Raw genomic sequence first — 19,323 nt, forward strand, 5'->3', positions numbered from 1 at the left:
GGACGCAACCTTGCCCGCCAGGTGATCATCGTTTGTTATTATTAGCCAACTATATGCATTGACTCAGCATCCTATGTGAAAAAATGTGATAGCTGTCAAAGGTTAGCCCATGTCTCACACCTCCCACCCGAGCGACTCTACTCCACCCTCACACCTTGGCCATTCATAAAATGGGGGATGTACATAGTTGGAAAACTCCCGACCGCACTTGGGCAATGAGTCTTCATGTTGATCACAGACTATTTTATTAAGTGGATCGAAGCCGAAGAACTCACCCAAGTCAGAAACCGAGAGGTAAAAGCCTTCATCTAGAAACATGTCATTTGCAGATTCGGAATACCAAAGGAAATAGTCACCGATAATGGATCTCAATTCGTCAGCTCAGGCTGCAAAGATTTCTGTGACATGTGAGAGATAGAGCTCAGCTTCTCTACCCCTCACAACCCCTAATCGAACGACCAGACTGAATCATCAAATAAAACAATCATGCAAACTTTAAAGAAGTGCCTCCAGAAAACTAAAGGCGTATGGGCAAACGAATTACCAGGGGTCCACTGGTTCTATCGAACAACAACTTGCTCGTCCACTGGCGAAACCCCTTTCTCCCTCACATATGGATCCGAAGTAATCATCCCAGCCGAAGTATCGGTCCCCTCAACCAGACTCTAATGGTCAGATAAATAAGCCAACAGCCAGAACCTTTGTCACAACTTGGACACAGTCAATGAACTATGCGAGCGAGCAAACATCTGAAATGCCATCTACTAGTAGCAAGTTGATCGACACTACAACTGTAATGTCAGAGTAAGAACTTTCAAAGAAGATGACTATGTCCTCTATAAAGTCTTTTAAAACACTAAAGAGATCAACTCTAGCAAGCTCGACCCTACCTAGGAAGGACCCTATAAGATCACCAAGGAAGTAGGAAAGTGTGCCTACAGACTTCAAACCCTCGAGGGCAAGGACATCAGCAATAGTTGGAATGCAATCCACCTCAAACGCTACTATTTTTAGTCAGATTTGTCTTAACGTCAATTCTTTATTCTTGTTTTTGTTTTAAAAAGGATGAATGGGTCTGTCCACCTCCCTCCCCACCTTCAGTTGGCCTCGTGGCTTGAATTCAATAAAAGAACTATTCATCGATATAGTGGCATTCACCTTTAGTTTACAATGACTCGGTCACACTACCAACTAATTCACCTTCACTCGCCCTCATGGCTTAAACCATTAAATTATGATCAACAAAATTACACCGTTAGTCGGCTCAAACCGACACAACAATTCATCGACTTACACCTTTAGTTGGCCCAGGTTGACTTAACAATTCACGCAAACTTACACCTTCAGTCGACTCAGACCAACTCATCGACTTACACCTTCAGTCAGCCCAGACCGACTTAACAATTCACGCAAACTTACACCTTCAGTTGGCTTAGACCGACTCATCTAGTCGGTCAAGACTAACTTAAAAATTTACACAAATTTATACCTTTGGTTGGCTCAGCTCGACCAAAAATAATCCAATGACTTACAACTCCAGTTGACCTATATCGACAAGATCCTATAAAATCATCTTCAAGCGACACTAGCGACCCAGCCACTTGGCTTTCCCCATATAAAAAACACAAACGGTCAACTCAAATTGGCTGTATCAGTTCGCACACTCGAACTGGACTATGCTGACTCGACTACAATGTTTCGCCTAGACAAGTTACATCTACGAGGCGAGTACCTAGGAAAGATGGTTTAACCCCTACACATCTACAATCAATCAATCCATCCATCCACGAAGAATACAGTAAAATGGAAACAAAAGCTGAATCATAAAAGCCCCAAACGGCTAAGTATCAGATACAAAAAGGCACATACGCCATGAAAAGGCAACTTAGGCCCCAGAAATACACAACGAAAAATAAACATAAGCCTAAGAGGCACCATGCCCCACATCATCAGTAAGAGTCGTCTCACCTATCTCTGACTCGGCACCCTGTCATCAACCCCAACAATTGTCCTTGCAGCCTGGTTACTGGCATCATCTGTAATTGACCGCCCCAGCTGACTAGCAAGGTAGAGAATCTGATCATTGACCTACTCCTCTGTATAATCCACTTGACCAACAGCCTCTTCCTCCTCCATCTCTACCGTCTTCTGTAAGAGTTGGATGTCCTCATCTAGGTTCCAATGGGCAATGTTCCTGACTTTGTAATCTAGCATCAGCTCTCCTCTAGCCTTGATGATGGTGTCATCAGCAATGGTGAGGCACTGCGCCTTCAACGACTCAAACTCCGCGTTCTTCTCGGCCAGCTCCTTCTTCAATCGCTCCAACTCGGCCTCGATCTCCCTCACTCGTTGCTAGCTTTCTCACTCAACCTTTTGGGTCGTAGCCTCTCTATGTCACAGATTACCGTTGGACTTAGAAACATCCTGTATTTTCTTCTCCTGCGACACGATGGATTTCCTGAGGTGTAACCTACTTGTGAAAGCCTGCATAATAAAATCATTCGATCAGTGTTTAGTCACTACAAGTATAGTAAGATAAAGCCCGATTCATACCTGGAAAGCACAGGAAACCCCCAATAAGTAGCCGCAGCCACAACCGCACCCATCTAATTCAATCAGCTCTCATCCGCTGGGAACAGGAATGAATTGGCCAACTTGCTCATGGAAATGGCATCCTAATAGGTTGACGAAGAGGCTGGAATACTAAAAGTAAGCATCTTAGTCTCCTCATCCAAGACCACCACCTTGGATGACCCAGCCACGGTCACAACTGGCTATCTAGGTGGAGTCACAACCACATCCTCCACCCTCCTCTCCTACCTGGTCAAAGAGTCCCTCTTTCTCTTTTTGTGACGCCTTACAATAGACTCACTCGCGCTCGGGACGGTTAACTTCTTTATAAGCCTCTCTGCAATCATAAATTCCTTAATAGTTAATGGGTTCAAGCTTGACTTACCAAACAAAATATGATTACAGTAGTGAATTAGCAGCACATTCCATGTCTACTTCAACGAAGGGAAAAGGATACCTCTCTGAATTGCCCTAACTCTAACCCACAAGTGACTCGCCCTCAAATTCACCTCGTCCAACACTACTCGCCAATCTCTCTGCTCCTTGGGAATGGCAAGAACCTTTCTAGTCTGCACGTCCAAGCCATCCCTACTATGTCTGGCCTGATTGAAATCAGGATCTGCAAAGAAAAAACAAAATAAGACTTCAGTAATAAAAGCACGAGCAAAGATTAAGTTCCTCACCAATCGCCTACCAGGTATACAGGATCTCGCCTTGGCCTCTCTCTCCGAAGACTGCTTCACCCCTTAAGAAGAAAAAGTGTTCCTTTTAGTTCTTGTCACTCGATCGAAGGTCGGTCACAAGATGGGTCCGATCGTGCCTGAGAGTGGCAGTGTATCTACCCTTATCTTTGTCACTCTCCTTCAGGAAATAGGAATACAACAACTCGTGCAATCCGAACATCACTTGATTCTACACGCAGAGAACCTCTAATGCCATCAGCAACCTCCACCCATTTGGCATGATCTGAGTCAGCGCAATCATAAAATGATTCAGAACCTTCTAGACAAGTCGGGGTATCAGAAGCCTCAACCTATCATGGAACCACTTCTCGTAGGCACTTACCCAACCTCTTGCCTTCTAGTCGACCCTCTCGTACGACTTAGGAACCCTAACCTCAACTGACTTTGGAATATGGTACATAGTTCTGAAACACCACACATCATTATCCTTCAGCAAGGGCAGATATTCCTTATTAAGTATCTTGCTACCGGGCCGACTCAACTTGTCCTCGGAGCCACCACTGGTAGAAGGCGAACTCTCGAAACTGTTAGTTTCGTTGAAGTCTTCCCCATTTGTCCCTTGCTCGTCCGAATCATCATCACTCAAAGCAGCACCGCTCGGCCTGGGGGCAACCATATTCACCCCCTTCGGTATGCCAACCGGAACATCTCCACCCTCTAGCATCACTACCATCGGTAGGGCCTTCTCGTATTCATTCCCAACTTCCATCTCTGCCCCACTCGAGTGTAATAGCTGCTTTGTGCTAGGGTACTCATAGAACAATTGTAAGTAAAAGACATGACTAGTAGCAAAAGTAATGGGCCCAAAAATTTTCTTTTATTACATATAAACATTCTTTATACAAAATAAAACTATCATTTACAAAATGATATTAAAACAGTGGACAGTGTAGCTATTGCTCCTCGCTTGTCAACGCCCGTCCAACCGCGTTCTCACCTAGATCCTGCATCCACAAAGAAAACAACGGGGTGAGCACAAAATAGTGCTCAATAAGTAAATCCTCAATGACTGTCCCCGTAACTCCTTTCTTTTAATTCTTTCCTTACATTTTTCTCATCTCATTGATTTTCTCTTTCACACAGTTCTCTCACTTAATTTCTGCTATATATGTCACGGCCTCATCTTACCGGAGGCATGGCCGGGTGGAGTTCACATAGCACCAACCCACTCTTCGTGACTTTCAGGTGGAGATCACAAAGCACCAACCCATTTTTCATAACTATTGGGTGGAGATCACAAAGCACCATCCCATTTCTCATCACTATCGGGTGAAGATCACAAAGCACCAACCCATTTTTCATCTTTTCTCTTTTTCTCATTCTAGCCTCTCTTAGAGTAGTCAATTCACACAGTTCTCTACTCTTTCTCAAACTTCTCCCAAATGCACAATTAATGCATATAGATGGTTCATGTTCATTAATGCACTTGGGAAATGCCAATATGCAATGTTGTAAAAATTAAGGTTCACAACTCATGCTCATACTTCTCTTAGGCATTTCATCAAACAATTAGTGTGCATACCTACACTCCACTTTATTTATAAGTCCATTCCTCCCTTGGACCATTTAAAATGGGAGAAAACTCCCTCACCAAGCTATAATCCCTGCCATAACTTAACACTTCCAAAAAGATTTCTCAATCTCCTCCAATTTCATCAAAAACTCTATTCTCATCACACATCACACTTCTCAATTGAAGTGTATTTAACAACCACAAAATAACTACTCATCTCAACACAAGTTCAATAACATAACATATATCATGCATAAATAAATCTCTACTCAAAGGATTTCTCAAATATCAACTTGGATTGGGATTTACTTACCTTGTGATAGTGTGATTCCATTAACACTTCTCTTTTCCTTTGGTAGATGTCTTTTCTCTACACCTTTAAACATTAACACATTAAGACCTTAACACCTTTATAGGTAAATTTCACATTTAGACCAAGGATTCTTACCTTAGGATGCCTTAGATCAATTCTCTACCAAGATCCAACTAAAAAAGCCCTAAAAAATCCTTGAAAGCTTAAAGGAAGAATTGAGAGGAAATGGTGAAAGAGTATGGCGGTGGAGACGAATGAATGAAGGGTTTATGAAGTTTATCCCCTTTTTAGCTCAAAATATATTCATTCATTCCCATATTGCCCTTGCTCTTCCTTGAAAATTCCATCCTTGTCCTTTCAATCATTACAATCACACCCCCACTTTAACATATTCTCCCTAAAATTTCTTTACATTTCACTCCCCACTTTTCCTGCTAATTAGGGGTAGAATGGTCATTGTGCCCCAAAGGAAGAATTCTCTAGAAACTCAATACACCTTTTGTCAAGCCCTTCACCGCGGCGAAGAATATTTCTTCGCCTCGGCAAAAACTTACAGAACCTACACCGTAGGTTGCAGGACTTCATCGCCGCAGCGAAGCTTCTTCTTCACCCAGGCGAAGTCTGTAACACAAAACTTCGCCAAGTCTTTACAAATTTCAGGGCAACCACTCAACCAACTCACAATATCCATTCAACCAAGAACCAACCAAACAATATTAACAATATAACAACTCAATTAAGAGCAAAACAATAAAGATTCAAGCAATGCAACGTAAATTCACTACATACCTCAAGTGGGGCATTACATCGAGTCGCCCCACTCTGACTACAATATTCAACTCCTTATCTACTTGACCTGGGTGACTGATTGGTTCTCCAATGTCAAATCTTATCTTCAGTTTCAAAAGCTCTACTCGCCCAAAGTGACTGACTAACAGGCTCTAAAACCAATCTGACTCTTTGCCTCTAAGAAGCTTTCAGCTCGGTTAGGACGATCAAGTACCTACTACCTCAAGACCCCCCGTTCAAATCCCTCTCCACTCGATCTAGAAGACTAGGTGACCTATGTGACTTAGCCCTTACCAAAAAATCAAACTTCTTCACTCAAACCACCTCACTCGACTCGGTCAAGCAGACCGAGACGAGCCGAATGAGAAGCCAACATAAATCGATTTCATCTTCTGTCCTCCCTAAACCCAGAAAACCCAGAACCTTCAAACGAAGACTACACCAAATCGATCATAAACATACAAAACCTCCTGAACACCAAACCAAAGAATCAAATCGCCACCAAATCTATATTGTTCAAACCAAACAAACGTAGCACCTTCTCTTTTTCAAACTCTCTTAAAAAATCTACAAAACCTCACCCAAATCCCTTAAAAACTACCACAAACACAAAGAAATGATGAAAGGAAACGAAAAACAACACAAGTAGTATTTACCATGAAAATGGCCAAAGTCTCTGAAATCTTTTCGCTACTGCGGAGAATAGTTGAAACACGGAGAAAATGTAAAGAAAGAAGAGGAAACTAGAATGCAATGAAAAGAACAGTCGCTTCAACACTTTTATTAACAAAAGCTGTCAAAATTTATGCGTGGTACCTCTGATTGGTCATTGACCAGTGTGACTCCATTTTCCCACCCAAACTTATAAGAGAGACCTTGATCGTACAGTGTCGAGAGATAAATTATTCAGCTTCACATTACCTATTCAGGGTTCGCGGCCGCCATGTCATGCATATATCCATGGAGATGCTAACCACTCACTCGATTCGCCCAACCAAGTGGAGTTATTGTCGGACGTACTAACTATTTATCCTCGGCTCTCCAGCTCATGACAAACACCGCCAAAGCAAAACACAACCTCCACCCTCTCGGTCAGCCCGACCGAGTGAACTAGTCACTTGCTTGGGAGTACGCTTATATCGACTCGCTCAGATTCAACCGATTAGCCAAAAGGTACCTCCACCAAAGTGATCCTAACGCATCTCCACTTAGTTTGATGTACCGATTGGGACACCTTCAGGAGATCACATCATTTCATTCGATTCGATGTGCCGAGTGAGGACACTTTCATAGGATATGCTTCACATCGTTTCACTCGGTTCGATGCACTGAGTAGGGACACCTTCATGAATGTTCGTCACCTCTATTACTCTGTTTGATGCATCGAGTGAGGCCTCTATGGTCAGTTCTACTTTCTCACTTGGTTAGGTACACCGAGTGAGGGCACGTTTGTGTTTCACCTCAATTTACCCACTCGATCTGGTATACCGAGTGTGTCACCTACAATGAAAGTTATACTATTTGGTTCCGCGAACCGAGGACATCTTCACATGTTCAACCATTCGGTCACGAAGGACGACTGAGCACACCTTCACTCAACATCTACTCTCTAAGTTAAACACTCCTTAACTTAGAGAGTGGGGGCAAACTGTTAGGACCAAAAAATGTCTTCGACCTCAATAGGCCTAAAGACAAAGACACTTTCAACAAAACTCAGAGTTGTGGCCCAATATCAATTAGGTCCGCTCATTACACCTACCATGTTGCTCACTGCCTGAGCCCATTCAATAAATGCCCCGATTCGTTTATGCATCATCATCAGCTTGTCTAGGCCTAAGACCATTGATCCAAGATCACCTACTAGACTTAGGGTTTACTTAGACCCCAAGGTTGCATACTTCCTATTTCGGTACTATTTGGATTCTACCGAAGAGATCCATTACTATCCTAATTCGTCTAAGATCCGTATCTTAGACCAACTAGGACTCCCTCTCCTACTAAGGTAAGGGAATCAAAGGCCTTCCTATTCACTAAACCTCAACCACCAAAGGACTCACAATCCTACTAGGACTCGAAGATCCTACAACTGCTATTTAAACAGAGGCTAGCCCTATCACATGATAGGATATTACGCCTTTTAATCCCGTAGTTCTCACTCTCAAGAGCTTTACTTCGCTGTCTTAGCCTTTGTCTCCGACTAAATTTCTGGTAACCTTCTCTTTCCTTAACCCTCTCTAAATTAGCCTCACCCAGCCTTGCTGACTTGAGCGTCGGAGTGCATATGATAAACACCACCCCTGTGCTTTCCGTAAGCTTCACGCTTGTTTTCTAGTGTGCGCAGGTATAACGGATTGCTGGTGGCCTCAACCTCACGGGATTAGACCCTATTGCCGTCATGGTAGATTTTTTGCATCTACAACAGGTTCCAGTTCTAGGTAATCGAGAAAATTCATTACCCCTTACTATTCACAAAAATGACAAAACACCCCCAAACATTAACAAAAATTATAGTTCAATCCCGATTTCTACTCGGGTCTGAGTTCTTGTTTTGGTTCTTGAAGTGATGGAACCGAAACTGAAACTGCACAGTATCGGTTTTGATTTTTTAAAACCGAAACCCTGGGTACTTATGGTTTTGGTTCTAATTTTGTAGAACCAGAACCTCGGGCATTCGCCGGTTTTGGTTCTACCCTGTTTTTTTGCCCACCCCTACTTGTCACATACTACTTTCGTTGTTGTTTGTCATCAACATCATCATATGAAGATCTATTTTTATCCATTAATTTGTAGGTAAATTCTTTGTTCATAACTGACATCTTAAAGGTCTCACACGTTGCTGAATGACACAAGTCGACCGTGAATGTGGAGTTTCATCATTAAGTGATGGCAAGTTGAGGTGTATCGTTGGCATAATAATATTCATTATCAATTGATGTTTTTAACAGTGCAAATTTTTCTTCAAACAACCTATCTATCATGTTCGTCGAAGCTATATTAATATTTAATTATTTTAAAAATTGATATACTTTTTTTATTAAACTAAGAGATGCGTAGTATGGCTCAGTATTTGAATAATGTATTATAACACATATAAAGGTAAATGTTAGTGCTCTATTTTTAATCTAAGGGCAAATGATAATTTTATCAAGTCAGAAACTTTTTTGTTAATTAACTGAACCCAGAGGTGGTGGTTGTCATTTTTCAAAATGTAAGGGAGGTTGGTTGTACTTACAAATATGTAAGGGGAGGCAGGGTAATTTCAGGGGAGGTTGATGTTGCTTTTAAATATGTAAAGGGAGATAGGGTAATTTAACTAAGTTCAGGGCACGTTAGTGTTAAAGTTAATTGCCCTTAAATATTAAACATTTATGTTCTTAAAAATTCATTTTAGAAAACAAAAGTATTTGGGATGTAAAATAAGTGAATAACTGCTATTTTAAAATCTAAAATAAGGCTTTAATCTAGCATATTCTTTTTTCACATTATAAAATTAACTAAAAAGTAAATACATTGGATTATATATTATTTTAGGTAACACTGAAGTTGAATTTTTAAAGGGTTCGTTTGACTCATGCTATGACAATACATGTTTTGAGAAAGAAAAAAAAAATTGTTAAAAAAAGTTTTAAAAATCTTAAAATGGTAAGATAAAAATTAATATTTATTATTACCAATTGCCATATAATTTATCCTTAAATAAAAGCTAATTTAATTTGGCACATATTGGATGCATGTACACATTTATTGTGACTGCCAAATAAAAACATCCTTTCATTTCTTTCTGGATTCTAGTTTTAATTGTTTGGTTATATGTAAAGTTTTTTCCATAAAAGATTATAAATGTAATGATATTATGTAAAATGAGAATCTGATTCTCTCATAAAAGAGTTTTAAATGTATAGAGTTGTTCTTATCTCTTTTTTGGTAATGTAATAAAGGACGTAACACATGAAATAGTGCTGGCTTTCATCTTTCGATTCCTTTTCTGTTCAATTGTATTTGAATTTATTTCCTCTTTTATGGTTTTTCTCCTTTTTCCCACTGTTATATGCCTTATCTACTTCTCTCATTAAAGAATTTTTTAACTGTGGATAACTATTTAGTAGTTACACAAAACTAATAATAGATTTGTTTATATAAAATTTGGTAACATGCAACTATGGAACCAATATTGTTTTTATGTAGATTATACGTATTTAGTTAGATTTATGATATAGGCAAAAATAATAATAATAAAAAAAAACTCTCAATATATTTTATTTATTTATGGAAGCCAACCAAACTTGCTTTGTGATAGATTTTAATTGTTCATTTGGTTGAATTTATCTACCCGTAAAATAAATATTTTTGTGTATGTGAAGAGAAATACCTTTTTTATAAGCTCTTTTATTAAGTTAGAGTTAATTAATTTTTAATATCAACTAAGTAATTTTTAAATCATTGGATTGTCATGAATCAATAGACAATATGTGTCAAATTTTTTTGTTAAAATAGTTTGACCCTTTCATATTAAAATTGTTTTTTTTTTTTTTTTTTAATGAAATTTACTTAAAGAAACTCTATTTGAAAAACTCTATTTCACAGTTCTCACCCAATACTTAATGTCACACGTGGATTGTGGACATTGAGTTCCACTGTTAAATGATGGCAAGCCAAGGTGCATCGTTGCCATCATTAATTTTTTTATCAACTGATGCTTTAAGGGTGTATTTGATTCAGAGAATATTCTATTATTAGGAATGTTATATTAATGTAACGATAGATTACCTTAAAGAAATTATGAATGTTTAGAGAAATATATTTGGTTAGTTTGGAATAAATTGGTGGGTATGTTATATTTATATGTTTGGCTAGGAGGATAAATTAATGGGTATATTATATAATTACTAAATTGCCCTTTTTTTTAAATATTAATATAATATTATTTTTATTATTATTATTTGAATCGCTTTTAACCCCATACATTTGAAAATTTACTAAAACACCCTAGCCATATAAAACTTTAATTTGTAACAAAATCACCTTCACCCACCCTAAACCACTGTCGGCAACTAGCCGCCACCATCGGCCGCCACCAGCAGTTGTCGAAATGGTGCACGACTGGCTGAATTTGGCCGACCTTGTGTCGGTAAAGCCTTTTCTAGCAATGGATTTGTGATCCATGGCTGGAAACGACCACAGATCTGGCCCATTCATGGCCACATCTTTGGCCGTGAAACGACCTTATTGACGCAAGGTCGACTAGATCTAGCCACCATGCTTAGGTAATTTTTTTAAAGCCAATGGTATTTATGTCCTAAAAAATTTGTATATAAGGATAAAATTGTCCATGAATATATTTGTAAATTAATTTCAAAATAAGGGTATTTTTGCCAAAAAAAAATTCATTAATAACAATGTGTTTGGATCGGAGTAATATAAGATAGCGGGGTAATCTTCATTTATTTTGCAAAATTTCATTGTTTGGTTTGCAAGTAGTGAAATATTACGAGTATCTTTTATTGCAAATAATGTTTATTGTTGGTAATATAGAGGGTAATTAGATACCCTCCTCATTGGTTGTTATTAAAAGATGGTTGTTATTAAAAGATTACCAAGTAATCTGATTTTTATACTTATTTTATCCTTAATTAAATACCATTTTGGACACAATTGTCCTCAAATGTCTACCAAATAACAATTCATAGCCCCCCTACATTTGAGAAATTAGCTAAAACACCCTAGCCATAAAAAAGTTTAAAAGTTAACAAAATACCCCCAGCCACCCAAAACCACCGTCGGCCACCACTGCCAGCCGCCAGCGACAGTCATCGTAATGGCGTACGACCGATGGGATCTGACCGGTCATGTGATCCATGGCCGAAAACGGCCAAATCTAGCCGTTTCTATGGCTGTTTCACGGCCAAAGATTTGGCCTTTTCACGGCCATGGATCTGTGATACATGGTCGAAAATGGCTTTGCCAATGCACGACAGACCATATACAGCCAGTCGTGCGCTATTCAGTCGACTGCCAGGGCTGTCAGCGATGGTGGCTGGCTGTCGGTAGTGGCTTGGGGTTGGTGGGGGTATTTTGCTACAAATTAAAGTTTTATATGGCTGGGGTGTTTTAGCAAAATTTCAAATGTAGGGGTTAAAAAATTATTCAAAAAATAATATTATATTAATATTTAAAAAAAAGAGCAATTTAGTAGTCTATATAGCATTCCCACTCATTTATCCTCCCAAACAAACATATTACTTACCAATTTATTCGAACCAACCAAACACATTTCCTAAACACTTCCAATAATCTTCAAAGTAATCTATTTTTTCATTTATATAACATCCCCCTATAATTAAACATTATATAATCCAAACACCCCCTAAGGAATAAAATTATAATAAAATTAAAATTACCAAGAAATCTTAAAATACCTAAGAAAATAGATGTAATCAGATTATCTCCTATATTACCAACAGTAATTACTATTGGTTTTAAAAGATTACCAAAATCTTATATTACTTAACAACCAACGTAGATTAAGTAATATAAGACGACATTACCTAATTAATCCCCCGTTATCGCCAACTAAACACTTCGTCACAATTTTATTATTATATAATTATTTTGTTATTTATTCTAACATTCATTAAAAATATGTTTATGTTTATTACAAACAAAAGGATGCGGTAATTGAATAATGTAGTACAAAATACATTTAGGGGCAAATGTTTAATACCCTATTAATTTATGTTAATATAAGGGCAAGATGATAATTTTATCAAGTCAAAAACTTTTTATTGTTAATAAATTGAACCAGAGGCGGTAATTGTTATTTTTCAAAAGGGTTAATACCCTTACAGCCACTCAAACACAAACAACTCAAAGGTACCCCACGAACTCGGGGGATTAACCACTTCCACCCCTTACCATTAATTTCTACCGTTAAAGTGGATGGAGAGAAGGGTAAAATAGTTATTTTATTGTTTCATAAAAAAACATTGTATTTTTATTTTCTTTAACTTGTAATTAAATAAAATAAGATTCTAAAAGTACTCGTTGCAAATTTTTTTTAATTATTTCAATAATTTATATTAGAAAATCAAAATAATGATAAAAATTAAAAATAAATAATGCACAAAAATTAAAAATTAAAAACAATTAAAAGTTGAAAAAATCCCTTTAGAGGATTAAAAAATATTTAAAAATCCAAAATTAAAAAACTAACCAAAAATTAAAACAATTGACGACCGAGCCATAAGCCTAGCCGTTGATTGTCCAATGTCAAACCATAGGCTTGGCCATCGATGACCAATTGGCAGGCTAGTTGATGCTAGTTAAGGCTAAAGGCTAGTCCAGTAGGTCCCTTCAATTTATTTATTTTTCAATTTTGCATATTTTAATATATTCCTTTTTTTTTTTTTTTTTTTTTTTTAACAAAGAACATTACAAGGGTTGTTTGTCTTCCATCGGTCAACTATGATCTTTCATCCAAATCAATAGTTGAAACTCATTGTAAAGGATCTAAGTAGCCAATTCCAGAGTTGGTGGTGTGGGGGTAACTTGTCATTTGTTTTTGTTTGAGGGGGGTGAAAATATATTTTTTAACATTTAAAAAGGCTTTTTTTAACCGTAGGTAAATTCAACCAAAGGAGCAATATTCTTTCACAAAGCAATTTGGTTTCGTAATTGCATGTCACCAGATTTAGTTAAACAAATCTATTATTGGTTATTGAGTGACTTGTAATTAAACACAAGAATACACAAGTAAATATTAATTATTTTTGTCTATAAATAAATCCAACCGAACACAATTAATTTACCATAAAGCAATATTAGTTTCATTAATTGCATGTTACTAAATTTTATTTAAACAAATCTATTACTGGGTTTTTCTAGGTAACTACAAAATATATTACTAAATAAGGATAAATATTATAAATAATACTATACTTACAAAGTCTTTATACAAAGATATGTATTCAAAGTGATGTGTTATATTATGATTGAGAGAGTGAATTTGTATTGTCAACTTTTTAATTAAAGTCAAATTCATTGTCCTAATCATGATATGACACATCATTTTGTACATATATTTTTTGTACGAAAACTTTGTAAGTGTAGTATTACTCTTGTTAGCCATAATAAATGTGTACAAGCATCCCAATATGTCTCCATATAAAGTTGAATTATATGGTAATTAATAATTAATAAATAATTATTATCTTACCCTTCAAAGATTTTTAAAACTTATATTAACAAAGCTTTTTTTTCTTCTCTTTAAACATGTATTGTCATAGCAATATAGCATAAGTCAAGTGGATGCTCTAAAATTACCCAACTACCCTTTACATATTTGAATATATAATAACCAGCACATCCGGTTTCAGTTAATTAACAATAAAAAGTATGACTTAATAAAATTATCATCTTGCACTTAGATTAACATGAATTAGTAGAGTATTAACATTTGCCTCCCAAATATAGGTGTTATAATACATTGTTCAAACCCATTTTTTTGTTTAATTAAAAACATAACTATATTTTAAATTATTAAAATAATTAAGTATTAGAATTGGTCCAAGAACATGATAGAAAGATCAGTTGTAAAAAAAGAAAAAATGCACCATTAAAAACATATCAATTGATAATGAATATGATGATGCCAACGATATGCCTCGACTCACCATCACTTAAGCAATGTGCGAGACCTTTGAAAATGTCAATTATGATGAAACAACAATGGATGTAACACGTGACCGGAGGGCAAACCGTTTTGCTGTCCGAGTCACGGTTCAATCGGTCCAACCGGTTGACCGGTCGGTTGGACCGTGACGTCAGCAATATTTATTTTAAAAATTACATATTAACTCCTTAAATCTTAATATATTACAAAAATTCTCCAAAAAGTTTAAATTGGTCCCTAAAATTTTTATTTATTCCAAAAATACCCCAATAAAATTACCAATTAATCCCTAAACTTTTGATATATCTTCAAAATACCCCTATAAAATTACAAAGTAACCCTCATAATTTTAAAATATTTCAAAAACCCCCCTGAGACCTAAACCGGACCGGAGAACTACCGTTCACGGTCCAACCGTCCAGTCGCCGGTCCGTCCGGTTTTTAAAACAAGGATCAAACAACAATGATGTAACACGTGACAAGTGTGTATACGGTATTTTTGTTCTTCAATCTTTTGAAAAAGACTATATTGCCCATCTGCAATTACATTTTATTTTATTATGTATTAATAAAATACCAAAGGAGGTAATTGTTATTTTCTAAAAGAATAGGAAAGTTTATGCTTTCAAATATGACGGGAGATAATTGTTATTGTTGTTTATGAAACCTCATGGAAGGACCAAAGTGTTTTCCTTTTCCCTCCAAAAAGCTACTACTTATTCGTAATTCAATTAAAGGTAATAAAATTACAAAGTACTTCACAATTTTTTGACAACATGACACTTCAAATAATCCCATTCCTGTTACACTAACTAAATCGGAATTCACTTATTAATGGCTTAGGCCGTTTCCGAAGTTTTCTTCTAACTAAACTTTTTACGCTCTATGAAACCATCGTTCAAGTCGAAGCTGTTTCACAGGAGGACCACGATTTGGCTTACTCTTTTGCGGACATCGCCATTTCCCGGCTATCTCCAAAGCATCAGAATGTTGAAAATTGGTAGTTTCCATCAAGGCCTTTCTTTTAGTAACATCATTCTTTTCACCAGCTAAACAAGAAACTGTCCCCTTATTCTTTGGACACCCTACTAAAATCCCTCGCGGCCTACTCAAAAAACCTTCATTTTCTGTTCTTATATATCCATTCTTCCTTGTCGCAGCAAAACCATTTTCTTTGTCATTGCTTCCATGAGTTTGTTTTCGTAATGAACCTCCACTAACTGGAGATATCTCTGGTTTACATGTAGTTGATAAAAGATTGACATCTTTGATTTGGGTATTAGCTTCCAAGCCCTCCTCTGTGAAGTCAGTTCTATTATAAAACTTTGTTGGGGATTTCTTTCTGGTAGTGCTTGAACTTCTGATGATATTCAATGACACAGAACAGGCATATGGGGAAAGTTCTTGCACCGGTTTACAAATGGAACCTTCATCATTAAAGCTTAATTGTTCAACACCATTAGATGGAATAATGCCATTGCTTTTTTCAAATTTCTTAGACAGGGCCTCCTTCCCTCCAGTCCTACCAATTTCCTGCAATGCCCCAAAAGGAAAGTGAAAAATAGAGTCAATTCAGTTTCCCCCGCTAGATATCACTTAATAATAAATTCTCTTTTAAGTATCTAACTCAACAATTTATCCCCAATAATTAGCTATTTAGGCTTTCAGTGTTTAATTTAGCAAAAATGTTATTAACTCTTCCCTTTTAAGAACAATTTTAATTATCCACTTTAAAAACAGTTAATTATAACCATCTGATTCTTACCTTGAAACCAATATACTATACTTACTGAAATGCATTCAAATCAAGAACTGTCTAATTTTTCATAGGCAGAAGAAGAAAGTAACAGGAGACAGATATAGAAAGAATACCTTAATTATAGAATCGTTTTCTTGCTCAACAACTTCATAAGAAGGGTTATGTTTTACCAATCCATTTGAATGCGCTTTCTTGACAACCCCCTCTCCACCTCTATTTTTAACTTTTCTAATGGTCACCAATTTCTCTTCATTCTCTACATCGCTATCTGCAGCAACTAGTTCATCTATCTCTGGCCCTCTTTCCAAATCAAGAGAATCTTCAACTTCATCACTTGTACTCAATACAGGAGATTCATATACATAGTTTGAAAACCAGTTTTTTAAATCCGGAGGTTCTAACAGAACAAAAAATACAAGAAGTTAGGATTTTCTTTCTCACATATAATTTTCTTTTTCTGTCTGTCTCCAGAGAAATGTTAAAGGAAAAACAAAAGGCTAAATTTCAAGTTATCATTTCTTTTTGCAAATTTTAGAACAGCCAAACAGTTAATAGGACTTTGTGCCTAATTGATTTCCAGAAGCAATGTTACTAACCTGTAAAGATAGAGTGTGAGTCCAGAGAACACGACATCTGCAGCAACAACAATGTGTTAGACATGAGAAATTAACTAAGTCCTTTGCAATAATTTGCTTTGCTTTGGTTGAGTAATCACTTCATAAAAAATAATGTAGTATGCCTTCAGTTCTTGTGTACAGCAGATAAAAAATTACTAAAAAGGAAAAAGAAATATCAATAAAGATTACCTTGTCATTGCCATGGTGTTTATCATCTCCAAAACAATCATTACTCTTGACAAACCCATTTGATCCTATCTCCTTGCCAACATCCATTCCATGACAACTTCTGGTTTCTATAAATGTAGCCATATTCTCTTGTTCACTTTGGCTCTCTCCCATAACAAACGACCCTTCTTTCTCACAATCAGTTTCTTGAGTAATCGAATTTTTAACATCATCATTTGTATCCAACACAAAAGACTCATATACATAGCTTGAAAACCAGTTTCCAATTTCAGGAGGCTCTGACACAACAAGAATCATAAACAAAAGTGACCATTTTGTTGCAATCATTTAAAATTTGAAAAAGTCCTAAATAAATATCAGCAAGTCATACAAACCAGAAACTTGCGAAAGTGTGTACGAAGAATCCAGAATCTGTTAAAATAATAATAAAAAAACCAGTTAGATACAGGAAACTCTTCAGCTTATGTTGCCTTAAATGAAACAAATTGCTTACAATAACAGCATTGTACCTTGCTTGGAGACTGTTGCTTTCGCTTATCGGTAAACACAGTTGAGTTTGGTTCTTTAACAACAAAACCCAATTCTTCATTGCTTCTAGTTTTCTTAAATTCACCACGATTTTTTTCTTTTACTTTGATGCTTTCTTGGATAACAAACTCTTCAACAATTTTAAGATCCGAATCTCCGAAACAATCACTTGTGCTCAATAGAGGAGGTTCATACGTATAGCTCCCAAACCAGTTTCCAACATCGGGTGGCTCTAAAATAATCCCAAAAAGTATTAATTAACAAATCTTGAAATCAACATTTGTTTAATTAAATTAAATCCGAAATAAAAAGATTGAACGAAAAATTACAAACCAGAAGGAAGTGATAGAGAACACGCAGAATCAATAATCTGGAACAAGAACATGTAACAAAAATGAGAAAATTGTTCATCGATGAAAAGAAAAAAAAAAGCAGATCTGAATGCAAGTGCTGTGTTTTCTGGGTTACCAAACAGAAATTAAGATCTACAAAGACAACTACTTGTTGAAAATCATGGAAAGCCAAATGTTCATACCTGAGAACCGAGATGGTTTGAATTTTCCATCACTCGCTCTCCATCCCTTTGTGAAAAGAAAGTAGAGGTTAAAGGCGCCTTTTTTTTTTTTTCAAAATATATAAAATGTTTCGCGGGTGTGAAGCGGATGATTTGGAGCCACGTTTTTCCTTGAAATCTAGAGCTTGTTTGGAGGCTAAATTACAGGTTCTTCTCTAAGGTTTGGTATAAATAACATGGGAGTCTGGTAGAATTTTTTAGTAACGTTATGGTCCCTGATATAGTTGATGAAATTGAATTTCTATTAAATTAAGGGTAATTTTGGCTATATGAAGTTGCAAAGTAGAATTCTCATTATAAATTTTCCTTTTTCATACTTAAATATGAGTTAAATTTATCGGGGTATTCTATATGAAAGACAAATAAAATAAGTATTAGTGTTTTTTTACACGTGAGATATAATTTCGATTTAAATAAAATATAATTATCGACAATTTCAAACACCAAACCAAACCCCACAAAAACAAACAGATTTGCATGCTATTTTAACCCCGTAATTGCCTCGTGCCTTTCTCCTTTGTTACCACTTCGACTCAAGAGTCTCTTTTTAAGCTTCATTTAATTTCCTCACTTTCCTTCTCACCTCAGATTACAAATAAACGATCTAGTACCATATTACCAGACAGTTCCATCATTTCCCATTATTTAACACATTTAAGAGTATCATCTTAATCGCCCAACATATATTGTTTACACACCATAGGATCCATCCTATTGTTCCAAAGTAGTGACCTTCATACAAATATCTTAGGTAATATTTCTTCTTCATCCAAATCTAAAGTATATGATTATGCTATAGATTTTAATTTTTCATTTTTGTTATAATAACCTTCAAAGCTAGAAAATTTAGAGACCAACAACTTTGAAAAAGAAGAATAAAGCTAAATAAGGCAATGAGCTTAGAAAGGAAACTTAGAAAAAGTTCACCCATTTTTTAAAGTTATAGCAAACTGATCATATATGTGCTCTTCCACACGTCTTAATTTATAGTCTATGTAAGAATGCACTGGCAGAAGATTAAGTAATACGCCATTCTGAAAGAAAGAGACGAGACCAGAG

At 36.3% G+C, this 19,323-nt stretch overlaps 1 protein-coding gene across 1 annotated transcript; it reads right to left on the bottom strand.

Annotated features, from left to right (window-relative positions):
- Positions 1 to 15,299: 15,299 nt before the first annotated feature.
- Positions 15,300 to 18,255, bottom strand: LOC116120758. The gene is made up of 9 exons (XM_031406725.1): positions 18,226 to 18,255; positions 18,024 to 18,060; positions 17,672 to 17,922; positions 17,537 to 17,573; positions 17,163 to 17,440; positions 16,953 to 16,989; positions 16,606 to 16,753; positions 16,470 to 16,563; positions 15,300 to 16,130 (listed from the first exon to the last, which is right to left on the bottom strand). Exons 1-9 carry the CDS (start codon positions 18,253 to 18,255, stop codon positions 15,474 to 15,476), a joined length of 1,569 nt encoding a protein of 522 aa, XP_031262585.1. The 3' UTR covers positions 15,300 to 15,473.
- Between the last annotated feature and the right edge of the window lie 1,068 nt (positions 18,256 to 19,323).

This window comes from Pistacia vera, unplaced genomic scaffold (assembly GCF_008641045.1).
Source record: "Pistacia vera cultivar Batoury unplaced genomic scaffold, PisVer_v2 Contig944, whole genome shotgun sequence".
NCBI lineage: Eukaryota > Viridiplantae > Streptophyta > Magnoliopsida > Sapindales > Anacardiaceae > Pistacia > Pistacia vera.

What these genes read in the sequence shown, in the direction of transcription:
- LOC116120758 (XM_031406725.1), bottom strand. Translation starts at nt 18,255, where the DNA reads ATGGAAAATTCAAACCATCTCGGTTCTCAG. An exon ending in CTCACACTCTATCTTTACAG is followed by an intron (nt 16,754 to 16,952) that starts GTTAGTAACATT and finishes TTGTTCTGTTAG; the next exon opens with AACCTCCGGATTTAAAAAAC. An exon ending in GATAGCGATGTAGAGAATGA is followed by an intron (nt 16,564 to 16,605) that starts AGAGAAATTGGT and finishes AAATAGAGGTGG; the next exon opens with AGAGGGGGTTGTCAAGAAAG.